Raw genomic sequence first — 19,470 nt, 5'->3', positions numbered from 1 at the left:
ATGTTGAGAAGTTTTGCAAAACTTGACACGCTCCCTCAAGGAGGGAAACTGAGTCCAACCAGCTGTGTATTAGCACAAAGCTAGATCTTTCTTCTAAGATGGTTTACAGCCACTTAAAAAGTGCTTCTGTCATATTCAGCGTTGTTATTTGTAAGGCAGACGGATGACTGTGTTGCTTTTTGTTGTGAGCACTGAAGAGCAACGCCAAGACTTGTTTATTACCAAACCTAAGGCCAGGTAGTCAGCGTGGGTATAGTGATGTAAACTAGCAGAGAGTATTGCCAAATATTATCACCCAAATATTATCAGAGAGCCTAATTAAATTCTTGCCTGCTGACCCAGCAGCTCTCCCTTAAGAAAAGGAGTCAGCGTAAACCATATGACTTGATCTGGGTGATTTTGAAGAGAGAAGCACTTCTTGCTGCCTGCATTTTTATGTGTAATAGGAAACTTAGTGTCAGATACATGTATTTGGCAAATCTGAGAGAAACGGAAGCCATGGGTGGAGGATCCCATGAAATCTTTCATAAGACTTCATTTCAGTGTCTGTGCGGCTCAGCTGATAATGATTGTGCGTCCCAGGCATCAGTCTGTGGGTTCAAAGCTCATCCTTCCCCTGCTGATCCTGCATTGCTTTACCTGTGATTGCTACAGAATCTAACAGTGCTTAAACCGGGAGACAGACACGTCTGGGATCTGTTTGTTATATTCTCATCTCTACTTTTGCTTTGCTTGTGGCCTCAGGTGAGTGGCTTCAACTCTGTGTGCTGCTAGTGCTTTACATGGCATCTCTTTGTAACTTACTTCAGGCTCTTCAGGTTAAAGAGATGATTTTTAAAGAGCGATGTTATTTTTATTCCTAGAGAAGTATCTTTTTTGGGTGATGGTTTTCCCTCTTTCCTACAGCTCAAGTAGATGTCATGGGTTCTTTGACTTCTTGAAAGCTTGTTAGAGATGTAAATGTTCAAAGTTTGCTCCTATTAGTTTGGCAGGCTTTGTATGAGTTGTTTTGACCATAGAATGGCCGCTTACTCTTGTTTCTTTATGCACTGGCTTTTCTGCTCTAGTTAGATCTCTTGCAAGCAGATAAATAATGGTTTGTGTTTGTCCTCAGCTGCTCTTTATCCAGCCTAATCTCAACAGAATTGGGACTAAACCTGTTTTTCCACCTCTCTCAGTCTCACTGAGGTTGTGCAGATACATAGGGCTTTTCCCTTTCAGGGTATTGTGGTGAAGCGTTCCTCCTCCCACTCATGCCTTGAGACCTTCTTAATGCAGCCTCCCATCACGGGTTGTAGAGAGTGGATGTAACTGTGCAGGAGTAAGTCTCTTGGTTGTAGCCACTGTGCTGGGGAAAGCCAGAGGCTTTGGGTGTTCAGCAGAGAAGTCGCCAAGACACTAGACCCTCATTTAGAGGATCTGCAACTCTTCACTAGTTATCTGCACATCTATTCCCCAAATGCCCAGCCAGGCTAATAATTCTGTGATGGCTTGTTTTGTCTGAGTCAAATGGTCAGTTCTTGAGGCAGGGGCTGTCTCCTGCCCTCACTATTTGCAGCTCTGAACGGGGCTGACTCTCAGCTGATGGCATGCTGAGCACTGGGGGACTTTGTCCTTGGGCTTTGCAGAGTTGACATGGTTCATGATACTGTTTGCTCCATGAAGTGCAGCCTGATACTGTCCAAAGGAAATGAAATGATAAGATATTCCTCAGCATTTCCGAAGAGGACTGTGTTTCCGCTTGAACCCAGTGTTCTCGCTTCAGTTGTCCCTTTTCTTCCAGGGAGAGGCTCTTTGATTTAATACATGCTTATCCAGAGGCTATTGGAGAGAGGCAGATGTCCAGCTTTTCATCTGAGGCTGAATATTTACTGCACTAGTCCGTGTCTGCTCTTAGGACAGGATCAGCACTGGCTCTCGTATTGCAGACCTGTGCCATGCCCTGCAATTAACATTTCTGTCCTCATAAGAGCACCACCTCTAGCTATTAGATTGATATTCTCCGTGGCTGCTTGGTGTGTGGAGAGCTGCAATGATAGTGGCTTTTGGGGTGTGGAAGTCTGTCCAAGAAGAGTGGACAGAGGCCAGTAAACAGATTTTATTGGAGGTCAATGAAGCTCCATCAACTACTAATAGCTTTGAGCTCTGCTGGCCAGGACTGGATTTAAGTCAGTGCTAGAGAGATTAATTATAACCTATTGCTGGGGTATTGAGAGGTTCCAGTCTCATAGGATTGATAAGTTTACTTTGTTCCCTGTTTAAATAGTGATTTCTTCTCTAGGGGAAAGGTTTTTTGCCCCCAAAAGAAAGCAAACAGCTGCATTGTTTGCAGAAAGCTGCTTTTGAAGGCTGTTGTGTGTTTGCTTAGTACAGACACCAGGAACGGGGGTGGGGAATTGATCCTGTGCCACTCCAGCATTTTTCTCTTAAATTTTACAGCTGTAAAAATACATAGTTTTGTATTTAAGATAGGTTGGGTCTGGACACTCTTGGCATCTTGGCTAGTGGGCTTTCAGCAGCCATTTTACTTTCACGTAATGGGACAGCACTGGTCTGTTAAGAAAGGGTTGGTCAAAGTGTACGTTTCGCTGTCAGCATTTCTATCGCTTGTCATATATTCTAATTATCTCTTAAGAACGACTTTTCTGAATTGCTTTCAGATGGAATCGCAGCTGTATAGATCTGGATCCCATGTGGGATTTCCACAGCAGGGTGAAATGTTAAATGCAGGGAAGCTTCTGCAAAGGTAGTCTGTGGGACCAGGCTGTGTATTTCCTTCCACGTGGACCCTGCGCTTTGATTGTGCCGAAGGACACTGTGGCTGCTGGCTTAAGCCAGTAAAGAAGGCCTTGACCTGCTATTAGAATTTTTTTAAAGAGGAAAGCAGGTACTCCTGAGCCAGATCAGAGGACCTGCAGCTTGCTCTGCACCTTCTGCCCGTCCTCCGACGTCCACTGATTCTGCAGGCTGAACATCCCCCGTAACTGTAAGGGCAAGCCTCTCCGCAGTAGAAGATCGGTGGGGGAAGCTCTAAGAAAAATGTGAGGAAGTGTTCAGGCATTTTTCTTACTTGATCCCTCTTGTAGGTGTTTTTTTTTAGGGACCGAGAAAACTTGGGACAGTGTTAGGAAACAGCGTGCTAAGGGTACGCAAGTCTAAGTGGCGTGTTGGCAGAGCCTGCAGGGACCTCGGCATCCTGGATCCCCACCATATAGTAGACGGCTAAATGTGAAATGGCCTCTTGATCCTTACTTTTCATGGGCTATATGGTTAGCTCAATGCCCATTGCTCTCAAATCCAGTGCAGTATCTACTTGTTGCCTGAGACATGAGCCTGGATACAGGACGTAACTCCAAGCACCCATTACTTGTGTCAGTTGCCAGCCAGCCTTCTCTGATGGTTCCTGTTTATTATCTGTGTTAAGGTGGCAGTTAAAGATGGTAGACAGCTGCCAGGTGTTACCCCTAAGCTGTAGGCGATTTGAGTCTCCCTCAAGCATGTTCCTTGTGGTCTAAGCGTGCAGCTGTCTTGCACATGTTGGTAAAGAGGTGGAGAAATGCTGAAGCAGAGCTGGATAGAATTAGATTTCTGGATCACTGAGAAAAGTAAGGCTGTTGCCTGTAGGCTTATAATTGCTGTATGTAGACCTCTGTCTCTACTGGAAAACTTACAGTGTTCATACAATGAAAAAGATTGCGTGCAGCAAAGACCTCCCCACAGCTAGCCTGCCTAGCCTGCACCGTTTGCTACAGCAGAGGGAATTGTTCCTCCTTTCATGGAATAAGTGTTCTATAAAAGCAAGACATTACACTGTAAAAGGACAGGTCTGGTATAAGTCTCTATTCTGTTCAGCAGAACTGTGGTACTTCAACAGGAAATTTGTCCCACAATGGCAAATTCATGTATCTTATTTTGTTCTCGGCATGGACAGTGTTGCTGCTTCCGATGGTTTTGGGTAAGTGTCAGGGGTGATCACTAGCACGTACCATGGGCTCACAAAATTTCACTCAGGTGAGACGCAAAAGCTTTCATCAGGCACTAACTGATCTTTGTGGGTTTTGGCCCTGTAGTGCTAAATGGCAAGTTGGATTCCAAATTGTGAACTTCTCAGGCTGGGCTAAAGCAGTAACGTAGATAGACTTCAACCCCAACAGAGCTAACAGTGTTGAGCCTATCAAGCAGTTTTCTGTAGCTCTGATTTGTAATTCTTGTGTTCTGATAGCTGGAAGAGCATCTGAAAGGGTGCTTATCCATTTTGCACTGAGATTCTGCAGAGCACTTTCTGATGCCTTAGTAATGATTCCAGCGGGCCTAGTAAACTTGTATCAGCAATGAACCAAATAAGCCAGCTTCTCATGTTGGTCAAGATCAGAGCCGGCTCTAGGCATCAACAAAACCTATGTTACCTGGTCTGACAGACAGTGAGGCAAGGTTCGTCTCTGAAGCTCTCACCCCAGCATGGCTGTGAGAAGTGCAACTGAACATCTTTCAGATTCAAGTCTGTGCTTCTTTTGACCTGTCCATACTGCAGTATGACCTGTCTCTTAGCTTAATGCAGGGACTTAGCTAGCAGTGTCCACATCTGAACTCTCTGGGCCAAATTTTACAATGTTCAGCCACCCTCCTTGCAAATCAGTGTCTTTGCTTTGTTTGGAACTTGTGTCCAGACAAACTAATACTATCTGAAGGCCAGCACGTTTGCTTTGTTCCCTGCGAGGTTTAGCTGAACTCTGGAGAGCTGGAATCCAGGCAGATAAGCACAGCCGAGTCTTCCTGGTTCCACAGGTTTCTACTCATCAGCTGAGCTGTGATAAGTGATCAGATATGTGCCCTTATCTCATTACAAAACGCTAGCGCGGTATGAACCCTACAACCTCTATAAAACAATATTTCTGTATTTTGGATCCTGGCATTTGCCTGCAACTGTGAGGGACCAAAATCTGGATTTTCACTGCAGTGGCTTGAACCATCTACCTTGTGACCAGCTTGAGCATCCTGCAGACTGCTGCAGATTTTATTCTTCCACTGTGCAGGGTATTATATTTCCATTGAGAATGCCTGAGGTCCCCGGCACTTCCCAGAATCCCTCCTGGACTCTTCCTCTGGCACTTTACACTTGTGCTTTTGGGTCTTCTGCTCTAAGTGTTAGAAGGGGTTGGAAAGGATCTGGTTGCAGAGTTTTTGGCAGTATGGGGAGAGGGGGTATGGAATAGGTCCTCTGAGCACCCTTCTGAAGTTAATATCCACTCCACACTTACCTGTGACTGCAGAGGGTTGATGGTCCCTTCTAGTCCTTCACTCCTATATGCTGCACTTCTCTTGTGGTTGCAGGAGCGGACTCTCTGGGAGAAGAGTTTGTGGTCTTTTCAGGGCACGCTGGTGAGCAGAGCAAAGCAGGTTCAGGTCTGTCATCCACGGGCCAGTATCCTTGTGGAAAATGCTTGAAATGAGCAATTCACTTAGTGTTTTATGAAAGATTTTTCCACCAAGTTAGTGGTTACAGAGCATCTATGTGTCTTGTACTAATGTGTGGTGAGTAATGATCCAAGCTACTTTGTGGGGCTTATAATGGAGATGTTGTTGGATACTCTGAAGTAGATATGAGTGGGTGGAGGGGGCTTAAGAGGGGGTGGTAACATTCCCTACTTAGTTTCTTCTCTGAGTTACATGTTGATAACAGCTTTAAGTAGTTAATACTGATAGGCAGAGGAGACACTGCCACCCCCCCCACCCCCAATAACCCAGCAGGAGTAAGTGTGCATCGGGTCCGTGAGCGTGCATGTGCAGTCCCCAGAAGCAGAGTTTGTTCTTTGACGTTGTTCAGGAAGGACAGGGTTTTCTCCCCGTGGATGTGCTGCTAGTCTGTCAGGTGCCTTGCTTTGAGGGCGTCTGGGGATTCGCTATCTGCCAGATGTGTATGCAGCTGACATGTGTTAGCATCAGGGTGCCCCAGACTGGAGAAAGCGTGGGGCAGGGCGAGGAGGGCACTCCTGTGAGATCGGTTGGGTATCTATCTCTGAAGAGGAGCGTTTGCAGGCAGAGGTCACCTCGCTGAAGTCCAGCACTGCCTAGCAGGAGTAAATGAGCCCGTGCTGACTGCATGCTCAGCTGGCTGCATACTGACATAAGGCTCAGCTTGTAGGGTTTTGTAGGCGTCTGCTATTGTTCTTTGCTTCCCTGTACTGACATTAAGCAGCACTGTTGTTCTGTTGCGATGCTACTGTGTAATTATCTGTGGGACTCAGCATAATGGCTTTAATTGTGTTTGTTAGTCATGTTAGGGAAATTTTTTTTTTTTGGGTAAACGAGACGTATGTTATTGGACACAAGTTTTTTTAGTCTGTAAGTCATTGTAATAATGGAATCTAGTTGTGGAAAAGACTTAAAGGTTTGGGCTGTGAATGTTCATTAACTCAAAGCTTACATGCAGAATTGCCCTTTATAATCTAGTCTTACTCCATTTTAGGTCTAGTCACAGCGGTTCCTGAAGAAATCTTATGTTCCCAGTGTGTTTATGAATTTTGGAAATGTTTTTAATGCAGTCTGCAATCAGGCATGCAATTCTGAATCACAGTACTAGGATACTGGTATGTGGGACACTAGAATCAAAAGCATGTGTGTTCCCAGTTTAACAGATGTTAAGGGGATTGGTTATGTCTTCATATCTTTGGACCGGCTAGCTGGCCTGTTAACACTGAGCCTGTCAACAGAGGGTATTCAGGAACATAAATCAAAATGAATTCGATGTGGGTTAGTTAAATTCCTGAGTGGACAATTGTATTCAGAACAAAAATACTCTTAATCTGAAGTGGCATAAACTCAAAAGTGAATCAAGCTATGCCAAGTTAGTTGGGAAAAAACAGGGCTTAATGAAGTCTAACTAATTTACTATGAATTCACATCTTTTCACTGGAGTGAGCCTTCTTGGATGTCTGTGTGTACCCAAGCCCATACCAGGGTATTAATAGCCGCTAAGGTGACAAATGTGTTTTTCAACCCTTTATACTTTCACATATTCCTACAGGGTGCCTACTGAATGCACCCCGTTCACAGCAGCTTTGGAGGCCAGGTGACTCCAAGACCTGGCACATTGATTCAATAGCAACTTTTCATTCACTTTATCCAAATATGAATGGCTGCAGGATCCTACTTAGTCACCTGCCTGCAGGGAGATGGGCTTTTCTCCTTTGTTAAATGCGTGATATTTTCTCCTACAAGCAGTGGTACTGACTGGACTTCAAAGTGAAGGCATCTCATTAAGAGGGTCTCCAAATCAGCTTTCAAAGTCTGTGGCTTTTTTTTTTTTTCCTTCTGAGTTATTTTTGCTCTTGGATTTTTTTGGGCAGGAAGGAGGGAAATTGTTGTCCTGCGGGTGTTTCATTCTTTTGTGTCTCGGAGCTCTGAGGTAATAGTCAGTGAGTCTTAAGTCTGGGCTCGCTTGGACCCTCGGGACTCAGTCGGAGTACGTGGTGCAAGAAGGCAGAGCTGGGGAATGCCACGGGATGCTGTGAGGTTACCTGAGGGCACAGAGGGCAGGCTCTGCCTCTGTCCTTCTATGACTTGTTGCCTTTTCTTTTCTGACTAATGCAGCTTTTTCTCTTTCAACTTTTGTCTTCTAGTTAATGCCCAGCCACAGTGTCCCTGCTGTGTGCTGCCACTGCTGCTGCACAAAGGTAGCTGCTAGGCTTTGGTGAAGAAAGATGGCTTTCTGGACACAGCTGGGACTGCTGCTGTGGAAAAACTTCACCTACAGAAGAAGACAGACTGTAAGTATTAGCTAGTGTGGTGTTGGTTTTTTTTTGTTTTTGTTTTTTTGGTCCAAGTTGTAGCCTTGTAACTTACCCTTCAAGGAAAATGGGAAAAAGTCCTGTATCTTGATGTCTTATATCTAGTGGTCCCTGGGAGAACAACTGGTCGTCTTTAGCCTTTGGAAGGACCTGATGCAAGTCCTGCAAAGCTGCGGGTGGGCTGAAAGGCAGAGGGCTCAGAGGTGCTCAGGACTTCAGTCCAGACTCCCAGCCTGAGAGAACATCAGAGCCTTGAAACTGTCCTGTACTGGAAGTGCCTACTCTTGTCAGACCAGGCAAGGAAGGTGTAGCGAGTGAACCTGTGCTGTGATCTGCTGTGCTCCTCGTGTCGGGCTCTGCTGAACTGCAGAGATGCAAGCTTGGGTCCAAAAGACTTTAACTGCTGTAAGCTGCCACAGCAGCAATGAAATTCTGCCATTTTTCTAATGCCAGTGGTGTAGGGACATCTGATAGAGGCAATAGCAAGCACTTTCAATCTCTTTAATCAGGGAGAGAAACTCAAGCCTGTCGTGTAACTTTGCAACGGGAGGTATAGTTTAAGACGTATGATATGAGACACATTCTCACATTAGCAAGGAGACAAATCCATGCAGCTGATGTTTTGCTACCCAGGTGGCTTCTAGTTAGTTTCAGTGCTAGCCTCACCATCCCTTAGTAATATGGGAAAATACCCAGCTAGGACAGACAGTATGGCATGTGAATCTCTGTGTGGTGACAAAGGAACAGGAGCAGGAGGCCAGCACGTTTTCCTTAAGAGATCAGGAGTTTCGTTTATCTTTGCATTAATGAAACCTTTCTGGATAGTGTGACTCCAGCAGACAGCTAAAAGCCAGAGAGAATGTGCCATTCCCCCCGCTGGGGTTTTGGGGGATGACTGTCTTGGACGAGGGAGTGCTCCGTAGAGCAGGCCTGTGCAGAGGAGCTGTCCTGTTAGAACTGACCTTGGGGAGGTATGAGGAGGGAATGTGAAGGGAACATGAGTTACCGAGGTGGTGAGTGGAAAGCCGTCTGTCTGATAAGCTTTCTGAACCCTGCAAATGTCAGGGTGTTTGCCAGCTGGCTCGGCCTGGGCTGTTTTAGAAACTCAGTCACAAGGTAGAGGTGGCTATCATGTTCACCCATGGAGATGGAAACTGAGTCTTTAAAGTCTTTGCTCAAATGTCTAGGGCTTGTGGGACTCGTGTCCAGTGAATCCAGATCTGAATTTAGCTCATTCTTACAGGGGAGCTGGGGAGTAGTCCCAAAAAAACTGGCTACAGCTCCTAAAAGGGTAGGCTGTTTTCAGCTAAATATCCTAAGTTCTTAAAGCTGAAAAAAGTCTCTTTTGCCTTTACTGCCAGGGATCTTACGCTGGTCCTTTCCTAGACTGACTTTAGTACGTAGGGGACATGGTGGAGCCACTGGGCCAGTGCTTAGAGTGGTTCAAACAGGAGGGGTCAAAGGAGTTGTGAAGTCTTACCCTGAAGAAGAGAGAACTTTTGTGGGCTTTTTGGAATTCATGTGACAAGCCTGAAGGTTAGTTGAAGAGGTACGGGTCTAGCCTGGCGGATCTTGTGAAGGTAACTGTAGGCTAGCTGGCTGGGTAGCACAGGTGCATTCAGACCGTTTGGCAAAGCCACAAAAATGCAGTAGGCAGAGTGTATCTGTCAGTAAAAAAAATACCTTCCCGCTTGTATTTTGTCATGGTGTTGGATCCACTTAGCTATTTCTAGGTACCTTCTGGCAGCTTCTCTGTCAGTTTCCCATCAAATATCCCATAAGGTGTGAAAGAAAGTGCTAGTAATCCATTCCATACCAAAACTCAGTTAGTTCACAGGAACAAGTCTCAAGACAGTCTCTCGTAACTTTTTTTTGTCTCCAGGGTTTACTGGAGACACTTACTCCTGGTTCCAGTTTGGGCTTTACCTGGACTGTCAGGAGAAGAATGCCATTTAACAAAATATGGCAGGGAAGTAGTGGAATATCTCTCCTCATCGTGCTGTTATCGTGGCTGCACAGTCATTCTTTAATTTACCTTGCAGTTTGGAGACCAATGTCCTTTGGCTAGGTGTCCTGGAAAAGGCTCTCTCCCACTTGTACCTACTGAAGACGTAGCCCAGAAATTACTTGATCCTTGTTCTTTCTCTCATGAGAAGTGTAGCTAGCCTTTGCTTCCCTCTGAACCCTCTCCTCAGCTGCTGTGAGTTTGAGCTGCATTGCGAAAACTAGGTTCAAAGCTCAGCCTGATGTGTGCAATTTGAGCGTAACTTTGTACTGGATAACTTCCAACAGCACAAATGTATTTAGCCACCCTGGAGTGGGGGGAAGGAGAGTAGGGAAGAAAAATCATGTTCATGGATCGGAGTTGTATAAAAACGCTCTGTCTGGTTTAGCTCCCCTCATTTAGTATCTCTTCATGCTTCATTTTCATTTTTCATCTTCATTTTGTAAATGGGGAGTCTTCTTATGCGGAAGGACAGATCAGTTAGGGGCTGCTGGTGGCTCCCTGCATTGCACCTGGATAGTAAAGCTGGGGAGGGTGGTTAGCAGTGAGATAGGAGTGGTAGATTGGTTAGTTCTTGCTCAACAAATATCCTGTTGACACAGTATGGATCTCAACGTTTAATGGTATCCTGCATCGTCAGCCAGCTGGTATAGATTGGGCATGCTTCCGGGACTAGCCTCAGGAAAATTATGAGCAGTTTATTAAGAGCGAAGTGCCACTACATGCAAATAGCAGGTTCCTCCTTGAATTTCTCATGGGGTAGCAAAGGTGTCCAAGTTTTGAAGTTTCATATCACTGTTTACCAGACTGGTCTAGTATTTACAGCACAAACCCAAGGTTGAGGAGACCTGGTTTCCAGTATCTACTTAGTATGAACTTGGGTGAGGCACATCTTTCAGTATCTCGGTGTCCTCTGCAAAGGCTACAGTGGTTGAAAAAACCCTGGTGTAATTACTCTCACACAAAGGTCAGGGAACAGTAGGGGAAGGAACTTATTGAACTTCAGGAAAGGAAGAGGATTCATTTCTGGTTGAATAGAACAAGGGGTTGGCTGGGGAGTTCAGACTCTCTATTGAAATTTCACTGACGCATTAAATTTGACCGTTTGCAAGCCCCTGTTTGGGCAACAGCCGGGCTGCATCTTGCTGCGTAGCATATCACTTGCAGCTATAATGTGGCAGACTTCGGCTGTAGACTTGCAACTTGGCCCCTCCAAACTAAGTCCCTCCTTTGCCTGTTGTCCCCTAGCCTGCCGGTCTGAAAACTTAAGACATTTGGTGCTTGTGCACCCAGGCACACCATGCGCACAGCCCACTTGTGGTTACCTGCCTGATTGTGTAACTACTGTAGTTGGGCATGCAATAGAGGAGCTATGCATGCAGGTGGCCAGGTTCCCTTTTCGACAACAGGGCTATTTAGGCATTACTGTGTACCTGCTAAGTGATCTCAAGCCATGCTTAGAGCAGATGTTTCTCTGAGCAAGCAAAGATGGAGCTTGAGAGGAGCTGTTTCCCTTCTGATTCGGTGACCATTGCAACTGTAGCTGCAGGAGTGAGAGAAGCTGCCTGGACACCTTGCTCGCCCTGGAAAGCCTGCATGGACTCAGCCAGCACTGCTTTGGCACCGGGGCCAGCTACATGTACCCCTGTCATCGCCACTGATTCTGGCAGTGGGAATGGCTTATCCTCTTTCACAGCTGCCTTCCTCTTCCTCAGGAGGCAGAAGCATCCTGCTACTCCATTCTTGCCGCTCGGGAGTCCTGGAAGTGGAAGGGATGGACAACTTGTTAGCACCAAGGTGTGGGATCTCTGGCCCCTGGGAGCCCGGTCATTGTACAGTGCGGTGCTGAGGGAAGCAGGTCATCCCTGTTAGGGGCCTTGTGTATCTGCTGTTAGACTGCTTATTGAAAAAACAGAGGTCTGATATTACTGAGGGAACTTAATAGTTTCTTATCCAATAGTTGTAAAGCAGGTTCATGGAAGTAACAGGTGGGAAACAGCACCCCAAACTCATCCTCAACAGCCCAGTGCTGTTATCAGGAGTGCCTGTGAGATGGTGATGCTCAGTTTTCACTTCTTTTGGATCCAGTTACTGCTCAGTTGGATGTCAGCCTTCAAGGGTATCCGTAAGGACGCATCCTGGACGGTTTCCTTTGCCAGATCAAGTGGCATTTGCTTCAACATACCATCTTTTACAGTGTGAGATTATCCTGAGTCACCTAGAAGTTTCTGCTCTAAGTTTGTATGGAGGACTCTGTTGAATGTCAAGAGCCTCGTTGTAGCTGCTACTGGTGTAAAGCATGAATACACATTAGTGTGTTGGCGTTACATCTCCCTTCACTAGGGTGCAGGTCCTATTCCACTGGTTTAGAAGAATGATGTAGGTATCTTATTAGAAAAGACAGGATATTTTTTAAGGAAAAAGGGAAGAAAGCTGGATTATTTCTCTTAACTTGACCAAGAAAACACTTGGGTTTCTTTTTTCTTTTTTTTTTCCCCTTTGTCTTATGGTTTACGACTGTTTAGGCAACCCTTCTGGAGGGAGGGAGGAGAGGGAATAGCTAGCAAAGCTCAAGGTCTCAGCCTGAGACCCAGAAGCTCCAGGCTGTAGCACTGCTTCGTCCACAGGCTTCTTTGGGATTTGGGGCATCTCAGTGAATTGCCCTGTGCTTCAGTTCCCTGTATAAATGACACTCTGCATTTAATAATAGACCTTTCTCTAGTCTCTCTAGGTAACAGAGTTCTTTATATCACTACCTGACACTCACTATACTGGTGTTTAACTACCCAGACCAGCGAGTGTCTGCCTTGGGGAAAATATATACGTTAGTACAAAGCAATAATTAGGTGTAAGCTTAACCTTAATAGCTCTGCTCTCCTGATGCCAACACAACTTCCACAGCAGTGAAATAAAAAAATTTAGCATAGATTTGCCCTGGCCTTGTAATTGCGGAGCCAAGAAATTCTTAGCAGAGTATCCTCTGAAGTTGTCCAAACTCACTGCTTGGTCCTGGAGTGAATGGGCAAAGGGATGTGAGACAGCGCTTGCAAAATCCCTCCTGGCTTACAAGTTGATTGTACTGGAATCTCTATTTTGTCCTGTGTTTTAGCTATGACATTTTAATACTTTGTCTTTATTGTTTCCAGTTGCAGCTGCTGATTGAAGTCGCTTGGCCTCTTTTTATATTCTTCATCCTGATCTCTGTAAGACTTTCATATCCGCCCTATGAACAGCATGAATGTAAGTACCGAACACAGCAGCTGCACCTTGTATGGTCATTGTATCATGGTTAAATGGTAATAGTGCAACTGGCAAGAAACAAACAGCAGGGCTAATGGGTCCACACCTCTGTCAAAAATCTTCAGGGAAGTTTTAGTGGCTCTGTTCCTTCTACGTTGGGGACTGCAGCAGGTTCTGACAGGTTCACGTTGCTCCAGGACTGCACATCACTGTTTGTCTTGCATTCAGTTTATAGCTCTATAATGCATTCATTATATATATAAATAATGTCATAATAATAACGTATAATATAATTCACATAAAATAGATCTATAACGTATTAGCCAAGAATTTGCTGTGGAAGTGTGACAAGTCTGCAGAACCCACAACAAAACTTAAGTATTATTTCTCATCCTTGATCTACACGTGACTTTGCGTAAAAAGAAAGCGGTGTTCAAGATCAGTAGGGAAGGAATCTCATTTCCAGACAGTAGTAATGTGGGCTAATGTATTGCGCACGCTAGAGAATACAAGAACAATTTGATTCTTTCTAACCACAGACTGTGTCAGCTCTTGTGTTCAGTAGATTCAGCAGTCATACATTTGTGGGGAAGACCAGTTTACTTTTCTCTTTGCATCATAAATGGACACATTTCTGTTTTCCTTTCAAAGGAAGGTTATTACTTACAGTGTAAAGGACTATCTTTAGGCCTCTACATTGCTTGCCATTTGCTTTAGCAAGTATGGCTTGTTTATTAGCAATATCCAGTGTCTTACTGTCATTGGTGACAGCCTCATACTGCAGTTAGCTGACTCTGGAAGAGCTCTTTGTTTATCCTTCCTGTACCTGAGTATTGCAAGGTAAGGGTTAAAGGTGAGCACAACACAATTCGGGAGGGCGCTCTGAGGGTGTTTCATTCTTAAAAAGGGTAAAGAATTAGCTCTACAGCACTGACCCTGCAGTTCTTTGTAGTGGCTGGGGCACTCTATGCTGCTTTCCAGGCCTTCAAGCTGACCGGGATCTTTGTAGAGCTCGAGAGTTAACGTTTGCAGTTTCCCATTAAACTTTGCTTCAGATACTGCTGATCCCATTTTGTGCTTAACTTGCTTTCTATAGTGCTTGGCAGGCAATGGAAGTTTCCCTAAGTTAAATCTGATACTTTGCTGCGTGACATCTGAATTGTCTTTCCTGACTCAGCCTTACAGAGCTGTTAGGAGAAATACCTGCAATATGGACGTGAAACTGGAAAGAAGCAAAAGGAGCATTACACCACCTGCTCAGCTGGTATAAATAAGTGTAGAGCCTCAACAGTAGTTCTTCCCAGCTGTGGGAATGCTCCTATAAACTCAAACCCAGCAAGAGCTGCCTTGTCTCAGAGCTGCTTGCACAAGCCGTGTTAGTCATTAGCTTCCTTAAACCCTTTGCTCTGGCGCTCTGGTGTCATAAGCAGGATTTTAATTGTCATCTTTCACCTGCAGCTCTTTGTCCTTCCCATTTATGTTCGCTGATGCTGTTTTGTCTATCTATCTTCTCCCTGTGTCATCACCAAGAAATTTAGAGTAGCATCTGCTAATTTTTTTAATTTGTTTTTTTATGGTCAGTTATTTTCCATTTACCTAATAGCTTCTGAGAACAGGTAACTTAAATTCTCTCATGTAAATCTAGTTTGGTTTATCGAACACTTTGCTCATTTGCTGACATATATAGATATAGTGGAACTTTTTTTTATTATTATTATCTGAACTGTGAGTGGGGTTACGGGAAAGAAACCTTGAGTTTATGGTGAACTCTGTGGCAACCCTGTGGATGCCTTTAGGGAAACGGGATTGTTATCTGTAGTCGCAGTGCTGTATGCTGTTATGAAATGACTCGAGGGTGGTGCCTGATTATAGGAATACCTGAGCAACACGCAAGCATGTCAGTGCTTTATAACCTCCAGAAAGCCTCAATATGTCATTGGTGTAATTTTTTAAATAAACAGATAAAAGTTTGAGTTGCATCTTTCTGTTTGAGGAAAAGAACTACCTAAACAAGGATTTGACTGTTCCTCGGGATCAGACTTTCTACTCAGGATTTTCATCTGTGCCTTCAAACTGTGCTTGGCCTGGTTTGAAGAACCGTTTTCTGAAAACACCGGGGGGAAAAATCTTGCGAACTTCTAAGTGTTAGTTACATGGCTTTCACCAGACCCAGCCAGAGAAGACATCTCAGATTGCTGTTGAGCAAGATTGCCGCCTTGTATATTGTAGAGCTTGAAATGCACTTTGTTTTAAAAAAAAAAAAAAAGAACAATCCAACAAAAAGAGTTACTTTAAATTCTACTGAAGAGCTAGACGTTTGCAGCAACGTCACTGAAAAGGGTGTGCTGTTATACTATGGTTTCTGTAACTCAGCTATCTTAAAGACGGACGATTCCTGATTCCTCTATGAGAAGCTGCCATTAAGCATTTTGCTGTATGTCAGACATTACCGTGAATTCTGGAGTGTGCCCTTCCTGTTCATATTGTCTTTAATTGCTGTTTCTTTGATTTCTTATTCATGTAGAGTAAAAGGTACGGGAGGAGAGAGAGGATGCTTTCTCTCTTTGAGAAATTTTAGAAAAGAAATCTGAATGTCATAGACAGGATTTACCTTCTTCCCCCCGCCGCCGCCACCACCACGAAAAAAACCAAATGTGAAACAAAAAACAGAGAGCTCGGTTAAAGAACTTTTCTATTTTAAAAAAAGAACTAGGAACAAATAGTCCCCTGGGTACTGGAAACAATGAACTCTCGTTTCCTGCGCCTTTTCCTGGATAGAGTTCTTGACTTTCTCCAGGGAGGACTAATAAGCTCCCTGTCCTCTCCTCTCCCACCTATTTTAACAAGTGTTGTGGGAATTCAACGGTTTTGTAACTCCCTTCCTCCACTGGATTTGGTACCTCTGTCACTATCATGGAGGTAGCCTCGTAATCAAAGCATTCAGCAGCTGCTTTATGTAAGGGATGTTGAAGAGAGGTTATTTTTTCTCCTAATGTAGAGGTGAGAAGGTGAATTCATGCACAGAAAGTGGAGTGGCAGCTCATCTGTAAGTTATAGGGTGGGTGATATGAAGGAAGTCATTCTGCCCTTATCTTTGGAGGGCAGAGGATTCAACAATATCTTAGAGAAGTACTGATGCAAAGCTGTCATGAGTAGCTGAGGTTACTGCATTAGCACTTCAGCAAATTTTAGAAGACAGAATATGAACTCTGAGGTGAAACTTAAGTAGATCTTTAACAGCAAGGCTGGATTCCAGTAAAAGGACTTGAAATTGGCAGGTGGGTGCCTAAATGTTTTAGGAACTCTTGAGCGCTTTAGGATTTTCTGTAAAACAAGCCGTTATGGGAGAGTAATGACATCCCTACTCCAGGTAGCCCAGTGTAGGCACCCCACAATTGCTGCCCCTTTAGCTGGTGGTTACACTGCATACAACTGGGTTGAGTACTTAGAAAACGGGAAGGACTGAATGGAAATATTATGGATCTTCAGAACCCGGACCCTGATTTATATCTTGTTTCTCCGTCTTGTATGTTATTCTCTGTTTTGGTTTCAGGTCACTTCCCAAACAAAGCCATGCCTTCAGCGGGCACGTTGCCTTGGATACAGGGGATCATCTGCAATGCCAACAACCCCTGCTTCCGCTACCCGACTCCTGGGGAGTCCCCTGGTGTCGTTGGAAACTTCAATGCCTCCATGTGAGTCTGCCTGCTTTTTCTTCGTCACTGCTCTCGGGGAAACAGATGGGAAGGGGATATTTGGAAGTCACCACTTAGTTGTCAAACCGCACATGACCGAGGGTTTTGCTGTTTCCATTGCCTCTGAAGTCCCAAGTTCTCCCGCTACCAAATGCAGAGGGGGCTGGCAGGGAGCAGGTAGCTGTGGTCAGCAGCACAGTCTTCTGTGGAACAAGTGATTGAGCAAACCATGTGGGACATTGCGAACCGCATAGGGCATCCCGGTGTCCAAGCAGGTGAAGCTCCTGGTGACTGAAGAGCTTTGCCTGGGTGAGGGCCATCCATTCGCTTACTGAAGTTTAGAATTTAGCCCATAAAAAGGAGAAGCTTCAGCTATGTTTCCCAGGGAGAAACTTAATCCCTATTTCCCTAATAAGCCTCAGAAATATGTAGTAGATAAGACTGAGAGATGGCCTAAGAGCTAGGTCTGGGGGATTTTCTTTGTCATTCCTGTGATCTGTCACTGGCTGATGTGTTGCAAGAAGCTCCACTTAACGGCCATTTTCCGTACACCCTGCCTTGCTTGCTGCGTTCGTGCAGTCTGGCCGCAACTAGGCTTAAAGCAAAATGAAAGGTGTCTGCAACCTGGAAAAGCGTTTCAAAGGAGCAAGGGCACATTTAAACCACTGCTCTTCTAAGAGGAAGCTGCTTACAAGCAGCAGGAGGCAGTGTCCGTCCCAGTCTTAACTAACTGCTTTCAAATACTTGGAGGTTCCCAGTGCAACTTGGAGCTTGCCTTTGAAGCTGTCTTCTGTTAAGGCTGCTTAGATTGCCTCAGGGTGGTCACTGAACAACGGGCCAACTGTACTGGAGAGGGCAGCAGCATCACTGAAGGGAACTGAGGTTTGGAATCGGGATGTAAAACTTTATCTGTGGATGCTGGCTTACAGGGCTGATGATTGCTGGTTGTTTTTGTTGTTTTTCCCGTCTACTCGCCCAGTGTTTCCCGCCTGTTCTCAGATGCCAAGAGGTTACTCTTGTACAGCCAACAGGACACGAGCATAAAGGATGTCCAGAAGGTCCTGGGCAAACTGCAGAAGTTGGGGAAGATTGGCTCAGGTAAAGGAATGGTGAAAAGTGCCATGCACGTTTGGTAAAGGTTTCCTGCTCTGCTTAATTGCATGTGTGCCTGTTAATTTTCTGAAACGTATGACAACGGGAAGGCGCACAACTGTCATCTGCAGCTCATCAACCCCCATCCAGTCCTGCAGCAATGACATAAGCCTCTGCAAGGTCAGAGCTTTGTGCTCTCTTTAGCTTCCCGGATGTAAGAGAAAGGGGATGATCTGTGATGCCGAGAATAGCAGCTGTTTTGGATGTGAAATTACGATCCGCACCCTGCTGCCGTGAGTTACAATGCTGACAATTTCTCGAAGGAGTCTAAGTAGAGTGTGTTTGTGGAAAACGCTAGTTATTCTGCTAACTTGTCAGAGAAACAAATGATGTACCCAGCGTGGCTACAATATTCACCTCCCTTTACTGCTCAAGCTCCAAGAGAAGGTATGCTCAAAGACTGCAGATGCGGAAGAACTGATTTTAGCCTAAAGTATACAAACTCAAAGCTGATTATTATCTAACGATTAAGTCTTTGTTTCCCTTCCAGGTTTTTAGTTTGCCTCTGACTGTTTTGTTTCGGATACTTTATTCTCTGCTGTTGCCCAGCAGGAGTTTGAATGGCGGGTTCAAAAATAAAACGTTCTGTGTCTTGGGGGCTTGCACAGCCCCTTTTGCTGCAAAAACTGACAGTCCTTCAGTTTTTAGCTCATGCGGGGAAGGTCTGATGTGCCTTCCTGCCCTGTGCAGCTGGTGAAGTGACTTGTGTGATATCGCACAGGAAACTTGCAGCAGATCTGGGCCTTGCAACAGCTGTGCCCAGTCGCAAGTTGTAATATGGTCTCATTATTTTCATGGCAACTTGTAGGTCTTTTGGGGTACTCGTCTCTGAAAGGTTATTTCTCTTGGCAGCTGTGCTGGTACTGCCTGTTTCTGTTGGAAGTGATAGGAAGTTAATGGTTTATAAAGTAATACTTGCAGAGCAGGGAACAGAGCCGTCAAACGTCTTCACCTACAGCCTTTATCTGCCCGAGGTGAGTGGAACCGTTGATTGTCGGTGGTATTTCAGCACTTTGTGAAAGCTGTTTATATCAGTGAACCCCTAATTTTACAACTGTAGTGCTCCCAGCTCTCTTCATCTGATTGTTACTCAGGTAGGCTCCAGTAAAGAAAATACTTGACCTGGTGTGATGTGAATAATTTCACATATCTAAAGTGGACAGTGCACTCTGAAAAACAGAGACGGTGTCTTTTCTGCCTTCCCAGTGTTGCTCGGTGCATCAGAGGACACTTTGAAATAATATGTATTGTTACTGCCAGGTTGACAGGTGCATGCTGGGTGCAAATGTACAAAAGAACTGTGCAAAGGTTTTTTCTTGGATACATAACCCTCCTCTCCCCCTTCAGGGCTATGCAGACTCCACGTATGATTGGATCTGCGGGTGTTAGTGCTGTCTAGTGCCTTTTTTCAGCGTTAGGTGCCACTTTTTGTTCCGTGAAAGGGACGCTCCTCTTTGCTGGGTGGCCTCAACGTCCTTTTCACTGGGGCCGTATGTAGGTGCACCCTCTCTTTACTCTGAGATCTGCTAAGTGGTACTGTCATCATTTTGCCTAAGTCTGCAGCGGTTTTAAGGTGGAGAGAAAATGTGGC

The 19,470-nt window shown here is 45.1% G+C and overlaps 1 protein-coding gene across 5 annotated transcripts in view; it reads left to right on the top strand.

Moving 5' to 3' along the window:
- ABCA1 (ATP binding cassette subfamily A member 1) overlaps positions 1 to 19,470 on the top strand; it is a 99,482-nt gene that overhangs the window by 9,349 nt on the left and 70,663 nt on the right. For 4 of the 5 annotated variants that reach the window (XM_068926689.1, XM_068926684.1, XM_068926688.1 and 1 more), the window contains exons 2-5: positions 7,620 to 7,766; positions 12,939 to 13,032; positions 16,586 to 16,727; positions 17,707 to 17,825. In XM_068926689.1, the coding sequence (XP_068782790.1) occupies positions 7,701 to 7,766; positions 12,939 to 13,032; positions 16,586 to 16,727; positions 17,707 to 17,825 (421 nt within the window). In that variant the 5' untranslated portion in view covers positions 7,620 to 7,700. Of the gene's footprint in view, positions 1 to 381; positions 745 to 7,619; positions 7,767 to 12,938; positions 13,033 to 16,585; positions 16,728 to 17,706; positions 17,826 to 19,470 lie in introns of those variants that run through there. The other variant, XM_068926685.1, reaches the window with a different exon arrangement.

The sequence above is a fragment of the Struthio camelus genome, chromosome Z (assembly GCF_040807025.1).
Source record: "Struthio camelus isolate bStrCam1 chromosome Z, bStrCam1.hap1, whole genome shotgun sequence".
NCBI classification, from domain to species: domain Eukaryota; kingdom Metazoa; phylum Chordata; class Aves; order Struthioniformes; family Struthionidae; genus Struthio; species Struthio camelus.
The sequence above is the reverse complement of the archived record's forward strand: the minus strand, read 5'-3'. Positions and strand labels throughout refer to the sequence as shown.